We start from the raw sequence: 19,872 nt of genomic DNA, 5'->3' as shown, positions 1-19,872 counted from the left end.
GGGTGGGGAAAGATGCCAGGATTCCCCTCAGATTGGTAGAAAAACAAACTAATGCACAGAGTAAACAAAGCAGACACAGATTTTTAGACAATAAGAACAAAATGATGGGAGCTGAGGGAAGAAGGGAAATATATGGGAGACACAAGGAAACAATTTCTGGGGGAGATGAGCCTTTGGGGGTCACTGTATGTGGATCATGTGGATGCTGGTTCATAGGCCTGTGTGCCTCAATGTTTGAAGCCAGGTGCTCCACCACCATTAAGATGGGTAGATCTGGACTGGAGTGATAGCACAGAGGTAGGGCGTTTGCCTTGCACTTGGCAGAACTGGACAGATGCAGGTTTGATCCCCCACATCCTATATGGTCCCGAGTCTGACAGGACTCTGAGTGCAAAGCCAGGAGTAATTCCAGGTCACTGCCAGGTATGGCCCCAAAACAAACAAACAAAAAAGATTGATAAATCTGAGGCATCAAAGGCAGGTCATAGTGTTATGCTGAAATGTATGATATCTCTTTGTTTGTAAAATCGATTTATAGCACACGCTCTAAAGAGGTAAGTTTGCTTGTGAGTGGAAAATCTTCAAAGATGTCCACCCTGACTGCACTTAGGCTGCGTTTCTTGTTGTGTCCAAGCTAGGAAATTACAAAATTGGGGGCCAGAGGGATAGCACAGCACAGAGGGCATTTGCCTTTCACACAGCCAACCCGGGTTTGATCTCTAGTATCCCATAGGGTTCCTTCCCACCACTGCATGTCAGGAGTAATTTCTGTGCTCAGAACCAGCTATCACAATGTGCAGGGCATTTCTGCAAGATCCTTCTGAGTCGTGCTCAGTGTTGGCACGGTGGGGTTCATGAACACTGTGGCATCAAGTCCAGCAAGGACATTGGGTCTACAGTATAGCGAAGACCACCTAGGATAAGAACAGCTGATTACACTGAGGGAAGGAGTTCAGCAAGGACTTTAGGGAGTACTTGCATATCACGACAGCTTATCAGTATGGCTGAGGAAACTGCCTCAAATCTAATTTCTTTTTTTTTTTTTTTTTTAAGGATTTGGGCCACACCTGGCAGGGATTACACACATCAGGGATTACTTCTGGTTTGTAAACCCACAGGTCTCTGCTAATGTTCTTAGGTAACCCAGCAGTCTGGACTCAGCCCAAAAAAATCAATCATCCTGCCTTGGGTGGTTTCCGTGTACTTGATTCAGTGAACACCTGTTACAACAATGGAATGATAAAGAGTACAGGGGCCAGAGAGATGGCATTGAGGTAGGGCATTTGCCTTGCATGCAGAAGGACAGTGATTCGAATCCCAGCATCTCATATGGTCCAACACTGCCAGGAGTGATTTCTGAGTGTAGAGCCAGGAGTAACCCCTGAAGGCTGCCAGGTGTAGCCCAAAAACCAAAAACAAACAAAAAGATAAAAAGTACATGTGTGTGACAGAGATGGGAAAGGGGGTATAAAATGTTGGACCAGGGAACCAAGATGATAGCACAGCAGGGAGGGTGTTTGCCTTTCACATGGTTGACCCAGTTCTATCCCTGGCATCCCATATGGTCCATGAGCCCACCAGGAGTGATGGGCCCCAGGCACCATGTTTATAACCCCTTAGGCCAACACATCTGATGAAGCAGGGTAGCAGCAGAGAAATAATACACCAAGCAGTCAGAAAAGATATTCATCGGAATCAGCTCTCTATTCCTCATGGCCTTCCTCTACCATGTGCAGCCTCTGCCATGTGCTACCTATCCATCATGTGCTTTCTCCCACGCCCAAAGCCAGCACTCTTTCTGTATTATCCAGAGCCCCATTCACCAGGATGGGCGAAGGCCCTGTAATCCATGTGGACTTTTACAAAAGAGGTTAGGGAAACAGGAAGTTGGGAGAGGGATTACAGGGAATCACATCCTGCTGAAATCAGCAGTCACTCCTAGTGGGACTCAAGCATTCAAATGTGGTACCAGGGATCAAACTCTAGTCATGTATAAGTCAGGTTCTCTGCCCACTCTTTAAAAAATTTTTTTAATTTTTGTTTGGAGCCACACCCAGTAGTGCTCAGGACTTACTCCTAGCTCCAGCCTCATCATTCAGGGGAAGCTAGGGAGAAATGCCCCCACAATGGCCGATGCCCTATGACTGTGCCGAGAGCTAGAGGCCTCTGAGACCCAGTGGGAATTTCTCAAGGCTCCTCAAGCAGCCCTCCTCCCCTCTGGCCCTGCCTGGTACAGAGCTAATGCAGGCAGTGCTCTGGGTGAGGCTTGTCTTGTTCCAGAATATAAGGACCCTAGGGGTCAGAGACACATTGTCTACTCATCATTAGAATCGAGCTTCTGCAGAGACAGCATTTGAGTGGATGGATGAATGGATGGATGGATGGATGGATGGATGGATGGATGGATGGATGGATGGATGGGTGAATGGGTAGATGGATGGGTGGGTGAGTGGGTACGTGGATGGGTTGAAGTGTAGGTGGATGAGTTGATGGATAGGTGGATGGATAGATGTTTAGGTGGGTAGATGGATGGGTAGATGGATGGGTGGATGATGAATGGATGGATGGGCGGGTGGGTGAGTGGGTGGGTGGGTGGGTGGATGGGTTGATGGGTAGGTGGGTGGATGAGTAGGTGGATGGGTAAATGAATGGATGGATGATGGATGGATGAATGGATGAAGTGGGTGGGTAAATGGATGGATGGCTAGATGTATAGGTAGATGGTGGGTGGATGGGTTGATGGACTGATGGATGGATGGGTGGATGGTGGATATATGGGTAAGTGGATATGGGTAAGTAGATGGATAGGTAGGTGATGGTTATATGATGGATGGATGGGTGGATGGGTGAATAAATGAATGGATGGGTGGATTGATGGAGAGGAAGGTGGGTGGGAGGGTAGATGGACTGACAGCTAGACAGACAGATTGAAGGGCAAACAAGGCCCAGCTATTTCTCCTTTAAATAAAAATTACTAAATTGCATTTCATGGGCTTAAAGGTGCAAACCATCCCACAATGTCAGGGCTCCCCTAAGGCTGAGACAGATGAGACATGCTGCTCACTGGGTGTCCAGATCTCTGTGAAAAGCAGATTATTCAAATCCCTACTCAACATCAATTTTTCAGATATATGAAGCTCATCTCCTCAGATTCAAAGGTTTCCCGTAATGTGCCTTTCCCGGAAACAGTCAAGTTTCCTCTTGTAAATGAGAAATATTAAATAAATGGCTGCTCTAATAAAACCAAGAAAAAGTTGGCAAAAATAATCTGTAACTCTTTTTTTTTTTTTTTTTTTTTTGTGGTTTTTGGGTCACACCCGGCAGTCCTCAGGGGTTATTCCTGGCTCCAGGCTCAGAAATCGCTCCTGGCAGACACGGGGGACCATATGGGACACCGGGATTCGAACCGATGACCTCCTGCATGAAAGGCAAACGCCTTACCTCCATGCTATATCTCCGGGCCCTAATCTGTAACTCTTAAAGTTTTTCTTTTCTTTTTCCTAACCCCATATGCAGTGCCAGGGGATGGAACCAGGGGTCTCACACATGATGGCAGAAACACACTGTCCAAATATGCTTCCTTTAGTGTCCAAAAATTGGAGGCAGAGAGAGAGCACAGTGGGTAGACAGCACATTTGCCTTGGCAAATCTGGGTCCTGCCAATTTACCCACTGGTCTGAGTTCACGTCTTTCCCCCAGAGACGAAGCAAGAAGTAGAAACCAAATAACCCCCAAACATGTTGTTTGCAAAGGAAATCAGAGGCCACAACATTTCAGGAGGTAAGTGTGTATTGGGGGGTGGGGCTAAAAGTCAGGGTCCAAGTCCATCTCACCGGCCCCGTCGAAAAGACCTAGCATCATAGGCCCACACAGTGTCGATCCCCTCCCCGGCCACCTGGTCGGGCTTCCAGCTCGGGAAAGGGAACCTACAGGCCACAACGCGGGCGTCTTCAGCCAGCTCCTGCTCCAGCTTCTCAGCCAGCAACGGCATCTGCAGACAAGCACAGGCAGGAGTTCAGGGCAAAGCTCTGGGACTCCCCGGAAAACGCCTGACTCCCAGATTGTTCCAGAGCCTAAGGACAACGTCCATTTGCTCCAACACATCGACACCGCCGGGAGGTCTCCCAGGCCCAGTGATGAAATCTGGTAGATGACGCACACCTCCTAATCCTGCTGTTCATGGTGTGGTGGAGCTGGGGAGATGGGACAGGATAGGTTGTTTGCCTTGCACTTGGGTGAGCTAAGTTTAATCCTCAGCACCTTACATGGTCCCCTGAGCACAGACCTACGAATGACCCCTGAGTACAAAGTCAGGAGTAAGCCCTGGGCACAGCTGGGTGAAGCCCAAGAAAACAAATAGTTTTTGTTTTTGTTTTGGGGCCACACCCGGCTGTGCTCAGAGGTTACTCCTGGTTCTGTGCTCAGTAATCACTTATCACTCCTGGCAGGCTCATGGGACCATATGGGATGCCAGGAATCAATTCCAGATCGACCTCATGCAAGGTAATGCTCTACCTGCTGTGCTCTTGTTCCAGACCTGAAAACAAATCTATTTTGTAATGATGACATGTCACTGATCAAATTCCTTTTCTACCTAAACATTTCAATCTGACTCAGTCACTAAAGACAATTCCCCCCACATTTTTAGCATCTCTGAAATCTTACCATTGACATGGTCTCATAATTGGTAGGATTTTTTTTCTTCCTGATGGCAATGTGCATCTCAAAGTCAATAATATCCAGACTCAAAAAAATAGAGAAACTGTAGCTGGACCGTGAAAAATCACATCCACTCTGCCAACCTGACTTAAAGAATCTCATACCTGTCCAAGCTGGAGCAATAGAAGAGGACATAAGGCACTTATGCCTTGTAAACAACTGGCATAGTGCAATCCCCAGCACCACAGGGTACCCCAGTATGACCCTGGAACCCTTCTTCTGGTCCCTAGCACCATGAGGTATGGCCAGGTTATCCCTGACACACAGGGCCCACATCTCTGGGCCCTCACACAGGTCTGAGCATTGTAGGGTGGAGTCCCAGACTCTCACTCAGGAAACTCAAAAGTGTCGCTAGACCTTCCATCAGAATATTCCCAGCACATGCTACCGTAATTATTCGTTTCTGAATAGTCTATAGTACAAATGGAAAGTGAAATCCTCTTTTATTTATCAAATACCTATTGTTTTATTCTCAGTCTAACTAGAAAACAGCTTTATCATTAGCTAAAGTCTTGACATTGTGATTTTATCAACAAATAAGCAGCCACTTAAAAAAAAATAAGTATACCAAGGTTCTATAAATAAATTACCACCTTCACCTCAGCAAACATTTTTCCATTTTTTCTTTTGTCATGGAGGGGTGGGAGAGGGGTGGATCTTGTTTTGTTATTTTAACTTGTGTGTGTGTGTGTGTGGTTTTTTTTATTTTGCTCACGATTACAAAGTTGTTCATGATTGAGTTTCAGCCATACAATGTCCAACGTGAGTGCACATTTCCCACAATCAATCACCAATGTCCCCAGTTTCCCTCCCATCCTACCCCATTCCTGTCTCTGGGACAAACATTCTCATTTTTTCTTCTCTCTCTCTCTCTCTCTCTCTCTCTCTCTCTCTCTCTCTCTCTCTCTCTCTCTCTGTCTCTCTCTCTCAAACATTCTCATTTTTCTTCTCTCTCTCAAACATTCTCATTTTTCTCTCTCTCTCTCTCTCTCTCCTCTCTCTCTCTCTCTCTCTCTCTCTCTCTCTCTCTCTCAAAACATGGCTTGCAGTACTGTTGCTGAAAAGGCATCATCACTTTATCTCCTTTCATCACCCATTGAGTCAGTGGTGCTCAGAATATCCAGAAATCAGAAGATCACACATGGCAGCACTGACAGGGGTCATCTTGAGGTGCTGGGGTGCACTCGAGGTACCAGAGTTGCCTATTTTTTTGGGAGGGTCACACACGGCAGTGCTCAGGGGTCACTCCTGGCTCAGAAATCCCCCCTAGAAGGCACAGGGGACCATATGGGATGCCGGGATTCGAACCACCGTCCTTCTGCATGAAAGGCAAATGCCTTACCTCCATGCTCTCTCTGGCCCCTAGAGTTACCTATTTAAAAGCATCTACACCCATGGAAGTAGAGTTCTGGCTCTCCTAGGTTATTGTAAAATGATTTTGGACTTTCAAGAAAGGGGGCAGAAGGGCTGTCGAGGTGGCGTTAGAGGTAAGGTGTCTGCCTTGAAAGTGCTAGCCAAGGAAAGATCTCGACTGCGGTTCGATCCCCCAGCATCCCATATAGTCCCCTCAAGCCAGGGGCAATTTCTGAGCACTTAGCCAGGAGTAACCCCTGAGCATCAAACGGGTGTGGCCTGAAAAACCAAAAAAAAAAAAAAAAAAGGAAAGGAAAAGAGCAGAGGAAAAACTTCAACCCCACTGCTAAGGAAGGTTCCAGAACAATCCACAAAGCCCATTGTGTATACATGTCCTGCTCTTAGACCCTACAAGCACTTGTAGGAAAAACATGTGATTCCCCCTACAGTCATCACAGTGGCCACCACAACCATAATAAAGGGGATGTGTGTGCGAAGGGAGCAGGAGGAAGGGACCTGGAATAAAGGGTGTGTGTGTGTGTGTGTGTGTGTGTGTGAAGGGAGCAGGGGGAAGGGACCTGGTGTGTGTGTGTGTGTGTGTGAAGGGAGCAGGGGGAAGGGACGTGCAGGAGCTGGGAGATAGATTAAAGCGAGGGGGGAGGGTGCTAGCCAACCTGGTGGCCACAGGGCACCACCAGGCCACAAAAAAAATCTAGGTGAATTATATTTAATTTACTTAAAAAAGTGGGGGCCAGAGCGATAGCACGGTGGGGAGTGTTTGTCTAGCACACAGCTGCCCCAGATTCACTCCCCGGCATCCCATAGGGTTCCCTGAGCCTGCCAGGAAATATTCTTGAGCTCAAATTTGAAAAATAAATAAATAAATTATTTTAAAACATAAAAATAAAAGAAAAACACTCCTGTTAGGACCTATATGAACTAGATTGAGCCAAAATTCTAAACTGTCACAAAATTCAATACTCAAATAACAAAGAATAAATTCTATTAAGAAGAAAATATTTCTATTCCTTTTCATCCCCTCAAAGATTACTTTGACAAAAATAAATAAATAAATAGTTTTGTTCCCTGAGGGAAAATTAAATAAGCAAAGGAAGGAGACAATGGGTGTTTTTCTAAAATATCAGGGTTTTCTTATGGTAATTTTTGTTCATAAAAAGGATCTACGTGGAAACTTATCCCGCCACTATTATTCTTTTCTCTTTTACAGTTTCTTTTCTTTCCCTAGAACTGTCATATGCTAAGTCAAGATAAACCCCGAAAATGAAAGGAGCCATTTCAATCGTGGAAATTAGCTGAGTAAATAACACAGAAATATGCACCAAATACTGGTCTGAGACAAAAAGGTGGTGAGATATAGGAAGGATCTAGAACAATACAGCCAGCAGCTGGGACTCAGAGAGAGCAAGTGATACCTTCAAGACGAAAACAGCCTAAACCCTGCTCCAGGCAGAAACGCACAGGAAGCACTGAGGAAACACTTAGAAAACACTCAGGAAGACACAGAAAATATGCAGGAAACACAGGAAACACTCAGGAAATATATGGGAAACACTGAGGAAACACTCAGTAAACACACAGAAACTCAGTAAGCACACAGAAAACAGGAAACACCCAGAAAATATGCAGGAAACATAGGAAACAGTAAACACTCTAGAAATACGCAGGAAACACAGAAAATATACAGGAAACACACCAGAAATGTGCAGGAAATACACTGAAAACATGCAGGAGGGGCCAGAATGGTAGCGTGAGCAGTAAGGTGTTTGCCTTGTACACACTAGCCTAGGACGGACTGCAGTCGATCCCCGGCATCCCATATAGTCTCCCAAGCCAGGAGCAATTTCTGAGAGTATAGCCAGGAGTAACCCCTGAACGTCACTGGATGAAACAAAAACAAAAACAAAAAAAAAGATAAAAGAAAAGAAAAGAAAACATGCAGGAAACACTTAGCAGCTAGGCCTGGGTTCCTCAGCTCCATAGCCTAGTACTTGGCTTTCCTGGCCTAAAACCCAATACCCCCTCTCTGCCCCCTTGGCCTGGACACCCCTCCCTAGGACTGCCAGAGGGGCTTTTCCAGGCACCTGTGACACCTCCCTGGCTTTCCTGCATACTGGGAACTGGCAGGAGGGAACCTTGAAGGATTCAGGTTCACTCTGGCTCCTCCCTGCATACCAGTGCTGCCGAAATCCGTCCTTCACAGCTTCCTCTACTACTCAGCTCCCACCTGGTCTTAGATCTCACAGCTCTCACCCCTTGCAATGGCTGTTCCTCCAGTGGGAATGTTCTTCCTTATAGAGACCAACACTCTTGCATTCTGGTCCACACCACCTGAGGCAGAGTATGTGTGTGTATACAGATACACACACACACACACACACACACACACACACATACACACACACACACACACACACACACACACACACACACACACCATCCCAATGTACTGTGGACAAGCTAAGCCTGGAGCAGTGGACATGGAGTGAAGAACTGAGGAAGGAAGGAAAGAAAAAAGGGAGGGAGAGAGAAAGGGAGGAGAGGGTTAGAAGAAAGAAGGAAAGAGGAAGGAAGGAACGAACAAACAAACAGAGAAAAACAGAAAGAAGAAAGGAGAAAGGAAGGGAGAGAAGGAAGGAGGGATGGCAAGAGGAAAGGAGAGAGGAAACAAGAAGCCGGACTCTGGACCCTTCTGGAGCAGCTGGATCTTGGAGCACTGGGTACCCTGCGTGCAGCTGTGGAAGTGCTCAGGGAAGCTCAGGCTACACTTCCCTGGGAAAGGATGAGAAATCCCTAGGTCCTGATCTCAAAGTAAAGAGAAATGGACACTCAGCCCGAATGCACTTACTACAAGGCAGAGCGAAGTGAACAGCTCCAGAGCACCCAGACCATGCCAAGGCCTGGGACTCACCAAAGGCCATTGCTGCCCCCTGCTGGCCCCTGGCTGCAGTCGCTTCTGAATTCAACGGGGCAGCAGGGAGACCTGGTAAGGTTTCCTGGTTATTTAAAAAAAACTAGAAACTAATCAGCCGCTGTATTCCAAATCAAAGGTATTCCCCCCAAAAAAATTACTATTATAAATATCCAAAGACAACAGAGACAAGGGCCAGGAGGATCAGTCCATGGTAGGAAGCTTGCCACAAGGAGGGAGTGCAGTTAGGGCAGGGAAGGGACCACCACTCTGTCAATGAGAGTTGGAAATGATAACTCTGCTCAAGAACTGGATACTGAAAGAAGAGAGTGATCAGCATTGATACCCCTTCAGGAACAATACTGGAACAAAGTGTCAAAAACGGAAAAGAAAAAGTGAAGAGGGCAAAAGAGAGCACCACCAGGTATAGCCCAAAAACTAAAAAATAAATGAATACAAATAAGAACAAAACAAAAAAATATGTTACTCTCAAGAGTACCAAACAGGGCCCGGAGAGATAGCACAGCGGTGTTTGCCTTGCAAGCAGCCGATCCAGGGCCAAAGGTGGTTGGTTCGAATCCCGGTGTCCCATATGGTCCCCCGTGCCTGCCAGGAGCTAATTCTGAGCAGACAGCCAGGAGTAACCCCTGAGCAACGCCGGGTGTGGCCCAAAAAACCAAAAGAAAAAAAAAAAAAAAAGAGTACCAAACAACTTAAAGAAAAGAATGTAAGTCATTGCTCTAAAATTTCTAAGAATAAATGTCTTGTGCCAGAGATAGTATGGAGGTAAGGCATTTGCCTTGCATGCAGAAGGACAGTGGTTCAAATCCCGGCATTCCATACGGTCCCCCGAGCCTGTCCAGAGCGATTTCTGAGCATAGAGCCAGGAGTTGTACCTGAGCACTGCTGGGTGTGACCCAAAAACAAAAACAAAAACAAACAAAAAAAGAATAAATGTATTATTCAAAAAGTAAGGTACAAATAAGAGAAAAATATCCCCCCAAAATGCTAGCAACCCCTCCTCCAGTGTTATTGTTGTTGTTGTTTAATTAAAACTCAAAACAGTTCTTTAGTGGCATTTCAGCAACAACCAATTTTGCCAGATCATTATGGCTCCAATCACAGACTGAAGCAAGCTGCGTTATTTCTCTGCACACTCCACGGACCCACGTTTACAGAAAAGGCTGCACCTCCTACTTCCATCCCCAGGCAAGAGCCAGAGGCATCTTCAGCCCAAGCTGCCTTTTCTTCCTGTGAGGGTGTAGGATGCAAGTTCCAAGGCCTCAGCCAATGGTGAAGGGGTGAAGAATGAGGCTCAGCTGCCTCAGGAAGAAGCTCATTCCTGCTCCCGGATGAACACAGGGACTGTGAAGACCTCAACACACGCGCGCGCGCGCGCACACACACACACACACACACACACACACACACACACACACACACACACACACAAACACAGAGACTGAGTCAGGGTTCAACACTATGGGTCCTGGAGTCCTCTGCCAAACTATGAGGCCGTCTCTGTGGGCACAGGAGTGGAAGACCCAGGGAAGAGCCTGGAGACACACAGAGAACTCACCATCTGAGGCACCCCGAAGATCACAACGTTCGAGTACTGCGAGAAGTTCACCTGCCAGAGAGAGAAGGCCCAGTCACTCCTACAAGCCAAACCCACAGCAACCTCCCCTCATGGTCACCCACACAGGCCAAATCCAAAGACCCTCCCGTCATGGTCAGCCCTATAGGCCAAACCCAAATGAGCCCCCCGAGTTCACCTCAATTTTCACAGTCACCTCAAATTTCAATCACCTCCCCCCTCATGGTCACCTCAACCTTCACAGTCACCTCCCCTTCAGTCACACCTCCAGGCCAAACCCACATCACCTTCTCCATCATGGTCACCTCCCCTTTCTCAGTCACCTCCCCCTTCTGTCACCTCAACCTTAACAGTCACCTCAACTTTCAGTCACTTCAACTTTCACAGTAACCTCAACCTTCACTGTCACCTCCCCCTTGACAATCACCACAACCTTCAGTCACTTCAACTTTCACATTCACTCCCCCCCTCACTCACCTCAACCTTCATATTCACCTCAACCTTTAGTCACCACAACTTTCACAGGGTCACCTTCCCTTCAGTCACCTCAACTTACACGGTGATCTCAACCTTCATGGTTACCTCCCCATTCCCAGTCACCCCCACAGGCCAACCAGAACATATCACTCTTCCTTCCCAGTAACTAGCCATTTCCCACTTGGCCCAGGCCCATTTTCCAGAAGGATCCTCCCTCAGAGAGCCAGGTTCTCAGTGCTCCATAGTCACTCACTGCCCACCACTTCCACCTAAAAGACTGGCTCCCAGGCTTTTACCCCCACCCAGGCTACTCATCTCAGCCATGACCGAGCCCAGCTGGCCTGGGACCACCTGTGCCCTCACCCACACCTAGGCCTGCTCCACCCCCCTCTGTGCCCAAAGAACTCAGCTCAGACCTTCCTGAAAATTCAGCTTCTCCTCCTCTTCTCTAAAATGGTTTATTCAGAAAAAATGCAATGAAATACTCTTTAGCTGAAAAGCTGGGGGAAAGTGCTTTGTCAGTCAAAATTCTTATTGTCCAATAAAAGTCTTATTTACTCTCTAGAGAGATCGTTCATGTGAATATAATATATCTGCATAAAATAAATGAAAAACTTAACTCAAGTGAGCTGTAGGAGTTACTGAGGACTCTATTCCAATGGAAAATTCTTACTTAAGGAAAAGCATTTCATAAAGCCTTTCCAAGCTCCATCACAGGGCACACTCAACACAGGCAGGGGCCAGAGAGAGCACAGGTAAAGCAAAGGTTTGCATTGCACACGGCCAACCCAGGTTCGATCCCTGGCATCCCATATGGTCCCTTGAACTTGCCAGGAGTGGTTTCTAAGTGCAGAGCTTGAAGAACTCCTGAGTGCTGCCAGGTGTGTCCCAAATACAAAAACAAAAGTTGGGGCCAGAGCAATAGTACAGCAGGGAGGCATTTGCCGGGTTTGATCCTCAGCGTCCCATAGGATCTCCTGAGCAACCCCTGAGCCCTGCTGGGGTTTTTTCTTTGTTGTTTAATTAAAACTCAAAACAGTTCTTTCTATAGTGGCATTTCAGCAACATCCAATTTTGCCAGATCATTATAGCAAGACAAAAACAAACAGAAAAGAACACTGGCAGCCCATTTGGTTGTGTGGGGAACCGTTGTGCTCTCCACAGACTCAGGGTGCACAGGTAGCCCAGGGCAGCCAGTGTGATGCAACTGTTTCCTCCTCAGCCCAATGACTGTCCGAGATCTCTGACCCTCGAGATCTTTCTTCATGAGGATGTACATGGTGGCTCCTTTGAGGCTAGATACTGCCGTGCACTTAGCACACCAGACCACTGTGGGAAGGGGACTTCCACCAGCACCAGATACCCAGCATGTCTGAGACTTGCTTTCTTGCTAAGGCGCCTTTCCTGAGGGCCCTACAGCACCTCTGAGGCACAGACATGCTTGAAAGATTCTTCTGCTTTAGGAAGGGGCTGGGACCGCAAGCATCACGGATTCTTTTCTGCACCTGGCACCCTTCTCTGCCTTTCTACACCCATGTGTGTACACACGTGTGTGCACACAAATACACGCACACATGTACGCACAAGCACAAACACACACAATGGTCTTCACAAGCCATGCCCAAATTACAAATAAAAGGGCCCGGAGAGATAGCACAGCGGCGTTTGCCTTGCAAGCAGCCGATCCAAAACCAAAGGTGGTTGGTTCGAATCCCGGTGTCCCATATGGTCCCCCGTGCCTGCCAGGAGCTATTTCTGAGCAGAGAGCCAGGAGTAACCCCTGAGCACTGCCGGGTGTGGCTCAAAAACAAAACAAAAAAAAAACAAAAAAAAAAAAAACCAAATTACAAATAAAAGATTCCCAATTAGGCCGGGTGGTGGCGCTAGAGGTAAGGTGCCTGCCTTGACAGTGCTAGACTTGGATGGACCGTGGTTCGATTCCCCCCCCCGCCCCCCCCCCGCCCCCCCCCCCGTGTCCCATATGGTCCCCCAAGCCAGGAGTGAATTCTGAGCGCATAGCCAGGAGTAACCCCTGAGCATCACCAGGTGTGGCCCAAAAACCAAAAAAAAAAAAAAGATTCCCAATTAGGAGCTGGAAAGATAGCACAGCGGTAGGGCATTTGCCTTGCATGCAGCCAAATCAGGACAGACCTGAATTCAATTCCCAGCATCCCATATTGTCCCCCGACACTGCCAGGAGTGATTGATTTCTAAGCACAGAGCCAGAAGTAACCCTTGAGCACCACTGGGTGTGGCCCAAAGAAACAAAAATAAATAGTTAAAGAAAGAATAATGCTTAATAAAAAAAAAGATTCCCAAATAGCAGGGTTTCCCCCACCCCTCAAGCTCTTCATTTTGTAATCATTCGAAACAAGTGTGTTCATTGAATAAAGAAATCGTCAGATGGGGGCCAAAGCAGTTTCACAGTGGGGAGTGTTTTTGCCCTGCAAGCAGCCAACAGAAGTTTGCTCCCTGGCATCCCATATTATCCCCCAAGTCGGCCAGGAGTCATTCCTAAGAGCAGAGCCAGGAGTAACCCCTGAGCACTGCCAGGTGTGGCACAAAGATCAAAAATAGAAAAAAAAATTAAAAATAAAAACAATTTAGGACCAGAGCAATGGTGTGGAGCAGTAAGGCATCTGCCTTGCCGGTGCTAGCCTAAGATGAACCACGGTTCGATCCCCTAGCATCCCATATGTTCCACCAAGCCAGGAGCAATTTCTGAGCGCATAGCCAGGAGTAACCCCTGAGCTTCACTGGGTGTGGCAAAAAAAAAATTTAAAAAAAAAAAAAGGAGCCACTGCCAATCTGATGAAACATACACTTGCATCCAAACCACCCTGCTCCCCGTGCATGCTTTTCAGTGCTCAGTTGTGAGCATCACAAAATGGAGCTTTCTGGCTGCAGCTTCTAAGGGTCACTGTCCACCTGACTTACCTTCCACAGATCTGAAAGGTGAAACGTGGTCAAGTCCTGTACCCCTTCTCGCCACGCATGGTATCGGGAAAACCACACCAGCCAGGGGTTCAGTTCGTATCCCACGGCCCTGAAGCCCTGCTTGGCAGCCGCTGTCACCTGTGGAAAGAGGCAGCACCAATACCAGGTGAAGGAAGAAGAGAATTTGGGGGCAAATCAGAGAAAACAGAAGATGTATGCCCCCCCCCAAGAAGGCACCCCAGGAATAAGAGGCATAAAATGCCATGAAAACAACCTGTCTCAGGGCTGGAAAGATGGTCCGCCTTCCAGGGCAAGGTGTTTGCCTGGTAAGTGACTGAGCCAGATTCCATTTCTGCCATATGACCCAAGGGATATGACCTAAGCATATCCCATAATATGCCAAGAGTGATCCCTGAGCAAAGAGCCAGGAGTAAGCCCTGTGCATAGTCATGTAGACAAAAAAAAAAAAAATAATAAATAAAATAAAATAAAAATCAGAGCCAGAATTATATATAGCACAGTGGGTAAGGGGCTTTTCTTGCATACAACAGACACAGGTTCAATCCCAGGCATCCCATATAGTCCTGAACCCACTGGGGAGGGGGGAAGAGAATATGACCCCCAGAAACAGGAAGGGGAGAAAGCATGCGAGGGTGACAGGGCTGGCAGGCAATGTACATTGGTAAAGGGTGTAGGACATTTTATGATTAAAATTCAATCATGAACAACTTTATCTGTGAAAAAGAATATGTACTGTGACCTTGTAACCACAGCGTTTAAATTAAAAAATATTAAATAAAAGAGCCAGGAGTACTGCTGGCCAAAGGTGAATGGAATCTGACAAGGTAAGGCCTCCAGGGAATGCACCAGCCAGAAAGAAAGAGAGAAAAGGGCTGTGGCTGGCCTGGTCTATTCCCCCTCGGTCCTGCCAGCGCTCAAGGCAGCACCTGAAGGAGCCTCTCCAAGGAGAAACAAACTTGTGGTGTAACCTTTTAGGGATGTCCCCACTTTTAGGGAACTCAGGAAAACCACAAAGGTCTCCCATCTGGGCTTAAGACACTCCTGGTGGAGAGACAGATCTGGTTTAAAAAAAAAAAAACAAAACAAAACAAAAAAGTAGGGGCCAAAGAGATAGCACAGCAGTAGGGCATTTGCCTTACACATGGCCAACCCAGGACAGACCAAGGTTCAATCCCCAACATCCCATATGGTCCCCCGCGCATGTCAAGAGCAATTCCTGAGCACAGAGCCAGGAGTAACACTTGAGTGCAGCAGGATGTGACCCAAACCACCCCCAAAAAAAGTTTTGGGCAGCACTGAGTTTACTACTGGCTCTGTGCTCAGGAATTATTTCTGGTAGACACTGGGGAATTACTTCTGGGGACCCTATGAGATGCCGGGGATAGAACCTGGGTCAGCTGTACTGTTGCTCTGGCCAACAACTTTTTCTGGGCCAGAGTTAGTACAGCAGAAAGGGTGCTTCTGCCTTGCACATGGTCCACCAGGTTTGGATCCTCCAGCAATATGGTCCCCAGAACCACCAGGAGTGATCCCCTGAGCAGAGCCAGGAGTAACCCAGGTATGGTCCAAAAATATGAGAGATGGAGAGAGAGACAGACAGACAGAGACAGAGAGACAGAGAGAGGAGGGAGAGAAAAGAGAGGAAAGAGAGAAAGGAGAGAGATGAGGAGAGGAGATGAGAGAGAGAGAGAAAGAGCGAGAGAGAGAGAGAGCGAGAGAGAGAGAGAGAGAGAGAGAGAGAGAGAGAAAGCGAGAGAGAGAGAGAGAGAGAGAGAGAGAGAGAGAGACTGGGGAGTGGCCCTTGATAGGGTGATAGGATCCGAGCTGGGTGCCCCAGACTTTATTATTTAGTCTGAAGGGGGGCAGTTCTAAGGCAGAACAGACTGGCCTGACTGCAGTCCCCAAATTGCAGGATCCAGAGGGACTCACAATGCGGCCGTCCCCACTGCCCACGTCCACCAGCAGCCCGCTCCTGCCCTGCACCATCCGCAGCACATTCTCCACCTGCCGGGGGGTGGCAGGCACGAAGGGCAGGCAGACCCTTCGGAGGGCCGGGGCGACAAACGGTGTGGCCAGGGCATACAGGGCCACCAGCGAGCCTCCCACGAGCCCAGGGACCAGGAGGCCCCAGCGGCGCTTCTGCCCAGCGCTGGCTATGAGAGGCTCCTCAGAGCATGTATCTGTGTCTGTGTCCAAGCTCGGATGGGTCATTGTGTCCAAGCTGGGAAGGGTTCGAGCAGCTGAGCTGAGATCCATGAGCACATCTGCAGAAAGGGTTAAAACAGTAAGGTTCTTGAATTCCTGACAGGCAAACTCAAGCTGATTCCAAAAGGATTTAAGGGCTGGAGCAACAGCACAGCAGTGAGGGCATTTGCCTTGCAAAAGGCTGACCCGAGTTTGATCCCCAGAGTCCCCTATGGTCCCCCACACTCAGGAATAATTCCAGAGCACAGAACCATGAGCATTGTGGGGTGTGACCCAAAACCAAAAAGTAAATAAATAAAAATGATTTCATTGAATATTCTCCAGAGTAAAATACCAAAGGGAATTCTAAATGCCATCAACTAAGTTAAGGATTTTTTTTAGAGAATGATTTGACGTTAATAGAAGTGTAAGAGCTCCTCTTTCCAATTTATTATTTTTTCTTTAAATCGCGATGAGTTATGCTTAGAAAACATTGTCTCCAAATCTATTTGGTGTTATGTAAACATTTTATGAAATTATTATGTTACTGACCCTACCCTGATCGGTGATTGTGCCCTACCCTAGGGTGTGACCTGGCATTTTGCCCCCACCCTAGGGTGGTACCTGATTCTGCTTCCACCATTGGGTGGTACCTGATTCTGGGGGATAAAAACATGGGTCTGTGGAACTCGAGGGGCTTTTGGCTGGAACTGAGGCTGAGACTTTGGACTTCAGTCTGGTCCACAGAATAAAGCTAATATTTCCACAAGCCTGACTGTCTGTGAGCTGTTTACCCACCGTTTCACCTCAGAACCGTCGGCTGGACAGGGTGGCAAATGCGTGCTCCGAGCTGGAGGGGAAAGACCTCATCCTGCATCCCTCCATCAGTCAACCTCTTCAGGGGCTGACGTCCAACAATTTGGTATTCTGGGTTCAGAGTCCATTGACACAAACACTGTTTTTCATGGCTCAGAAGGTATCCTCCTGAATAAGGCCTCATCCTTAACCAGCTTCATTCATAGTGATGTATTTATTTCTTTTTTTTTTTTTTTTTTTGGTGGGTTTTGGGTCACACCCGGCAGTGCTCAGGGGTTACTCCTGGCTCCATTCTCAGAAATTGCTCCTGGCAGGCACGGGGGACCATATGGGACGCCAGGATTCGAACCGATGACTTTCTGCATGAAAGGCAAACGCCTTACCTCCATGCTATCTCTCTGGCCCCTTGATGTATTTATTTCACCTCCAAACAGTCAGGCACCTATTGGCCAGTTCCACAGAAAAAACTGTCAAGAGAGGTGACAGAATTTTAAAAAAAAAAAAAAAGTGCTCGCTTTGGCAGCACATATACTAAAATTGGAACGATACAGAGAAGATTAGCATGGCCCCTGAGCAAGGATGATACGCAAATTCATGAAGCGTTCCATATTTAAAAAAAAAAAGAAAGAAAAAAAAAATCTTGGGACTGGAGCAATAGCACAGCGGTAGGGCATTTGCCTTGCACGTGGCCAACACCAGACGAACTTCTGTTCAATTCCTGGCATCCCACATAGTCCCCTAAGCCTGGCAGGAGCGATTTCTGAGTGCAGAGCCAGGAGTAACCCTTGAGCACTGTTAGATGTGGCCCAAAAGCCAAAAGAAAAAAACTTCAATAAGCAGTATAGAGACTTTTGGGGGGGAGGGGAGGTTTCACACCTGGCGGCTCTCAGGGATTACTCCTTGCTCTGTGCTCAGAAATCGTTCCTGGCAGGCTCGGGGGACCATATGGGATGCTGAGATTTGAACCACGATCTGTCCTGGGTCAGCTGCATGCAAGGCAAATGATCTACCGCTGTGCTATTTCTCCAGCCCCAAGAAGAGACTTAAGTGGGTCCACCAAGAACCGGAAACATCTGACAGCAGGTCAATGTGTCATGCATCATGTGCCATGTAACTGATTAAATCAATCTATCATGAGTGTGATTAAATCAATAACCCCTCCTTTGTGGGAGACACAGCCCAGGGAAGGTGTGGACCCTGGTTTGACCCCCTGCACTATTGAACTATGTACACACATGGTTCCCAAGCACAGAGCCTGGAGCAGTCCCTGAGCATCACAGGGTGTGACCCAATCCCCCTCAAGACAGGAATGTCCTCCTCGGGAGCTTTCTCCATTTTTGCGGCTTCCTTTCTGGTTAGGGGGCCCAGAACCTCACACACACCTCCCTGGGCCCAGCCATACCCCACACTCCATTAATGACTCATTGAATTTTAGACCAAGACCCTTTGATCTTGAAGGTCTTATTCCTTTTCAGTTTTTTGTTTTGGGGCCACACCCTGTGGTGCTCAGGAGTTACTCCTGGCTCTGCGCTCAAGGAATCCCTCCTTGCAGTGCTCACAGTACCATATAGGTGCCAGGGATCAAACCTGGGTTGGCCATGTGCAAGGCAAACTCTCTCCCCCACTGTGCTGTCACTCGGGCCCCTTCTACCCATTTGATCTTGGAACTGAGGGTGTGCACAGCACCAAGAGCCCATGGGGCAGCTAGGGATCATTCACCCAGGGTCCATGGCCCATCCAGGCTGAGTGAGGATGAAATAATGGAGGGGTGGGAACATCTCTCCTGCTACTGGTTCTCAGCCAGAGTTGAAAGCTGGGTAGGTGGCAGGAGAGGAGATGAGCGATTGGGGGACCCTAAAGTTCCTGAATCACCCAACCGCCCTCACCTCCCATGCAGCTGACCACTGTCAGCTGTGGCAAATGCACAAGTGACCCCACATTCTGTGGCAGGGGCCCCCTCTCTTTTCCTCTGCTTCCCATCCCTGACCAGTGGGGACCCTGCAGACATGGCACTGAGCTCCAATGATGTGTCACAGCACAACCAACTAGTGGTGCTCAACTGCCCCAGGTGCCTTAAACCTGACACCCCAGAGACCCTGGATGGACCCAGCAGTGGGGTGCTTGAATCTGTTCTACTGAGACTGGGTTTCTTGGTCTGGAAGGTTTAGGCTTTTGAGGGGAGAGAGAAAAAAGGAGAAAGGGGGGGGGGGGTAGAAAGAATGTGGGGGAGAGGGAGAGAGGGAGAGAGAGAGAGAGAGAGAGAGAGAGAGAGAGAGAGAGAGAGAGAGAGAGAGAGAGAGAACACTCACAGGCGAAACACTGCATAAAAGAGGCCTAGGTTTCATCTCCAGTAGGTCCCCCAGTGTTACCAGGGGTGACCCCACCGAGCAAAGGCACTGGGAGTAGAAGCTGAACTCCACCTTGAAACACAGGGCTGAAAAAGGGGGTCTCTGACAATGGCTCCTCCTATGGGTACTAGCCCAGGGAGCCTGAGGGTCCCAAGATCTATAATTATAACTCACGCACTACAAATTGCCCTTTTACTTGTTTAGTTTTGTTTTGTTTTTGTTTCAAGGACATACCCAGCAGTGCTCAGGAATACTCCTGGCTCTGTGCTCAGGAATTGCTCCTGGTAGTGTTGGGGGGGGGGGGGGGACCATATGGGATGCTAGGGATTGAACCTAGGTAGGCCGCAAGCAAAGCGAACACCTTCCCTGTCATGCTATCACCATTTTTTTTTTTTTTTTTTTTTGGTTTTGAGGTCATACCCGGCAGTTCTCAGAGGATATTCCTGACTCTGTGCTCAGAAATCGCTCCTGAGTAGTTCAGGGGACCATAT

At 48.0% G+C, this 19,872-nt stretch overlaps 1 protein-coding gene and 1 non-coding gene across 2 annotated transcripts in view; one reads left to right on the top strand and one right to left on the bottom strand.

The window, feature by feature from the left end:
- Nucleotides 1-3,796: 3,796 nt before the first annotated feature.
- Nucleotides 3,797-19,872, bottom strand: part of ATPSCKMT (ATP synthase c subunit lysine N-methyltransferase) — an 18,337-nt gene continuing 2,261 nt past the window's right edge. Inside the window, exons 3-6 of the mRNA XM_049769024.1 lie at nucleotides 15,963-16,297; nucleotides 14,013-14,150; nucleotides 10,581-10,631; nucleotides 3,797-3,991 (exon numbers count right to left, since the gene is read on the bottom strand). Coding sequence (XP_049624981.1) covers nucleotides 3,830-3,991; nucleotides 10,581-10,631; nucleotides 14,013-14,150; nucleotides 15,963-16,297 — 686 coding nt within the window. The 3' untranslated portion in view covers nucleotides 3,797-3,829. The remainder of the gene's footprint in view (nucleotides 3,992-10,580; nucleotides 10,632-14,012; nucleotides 14,151-15,962; nucleotides 16,298-19,872) is intronic.
- On the top strand, nucleotides 17,541-17,647 carry LOC126003129 (U6 spliceosomal RNA). The gene has a single exon (XR_007493669.1). It is a non-coding gene; the product is annotated as a U6 spliceosomal RNA (small nuclear RNA).

This window comes from Suncus etruscus, chromosome 2 (assembly GCF_024139225.1).
Source record: "Suncus etruscus isolate mSunEtr1 chromosome 2, mSunEtr1.pri.cur, whole genome shotgun sequence".
Classification (NCBI taxonomy): domain Eukaryota; kingdom Metazoa; phylum Chordata; class Mammalia; order Eulipotyphla; family Soricidae; genus Suncus; species Suncus etruscus.
This window is presented reverse-complemented; position numbering and strand designations above follow the sequence as displayed.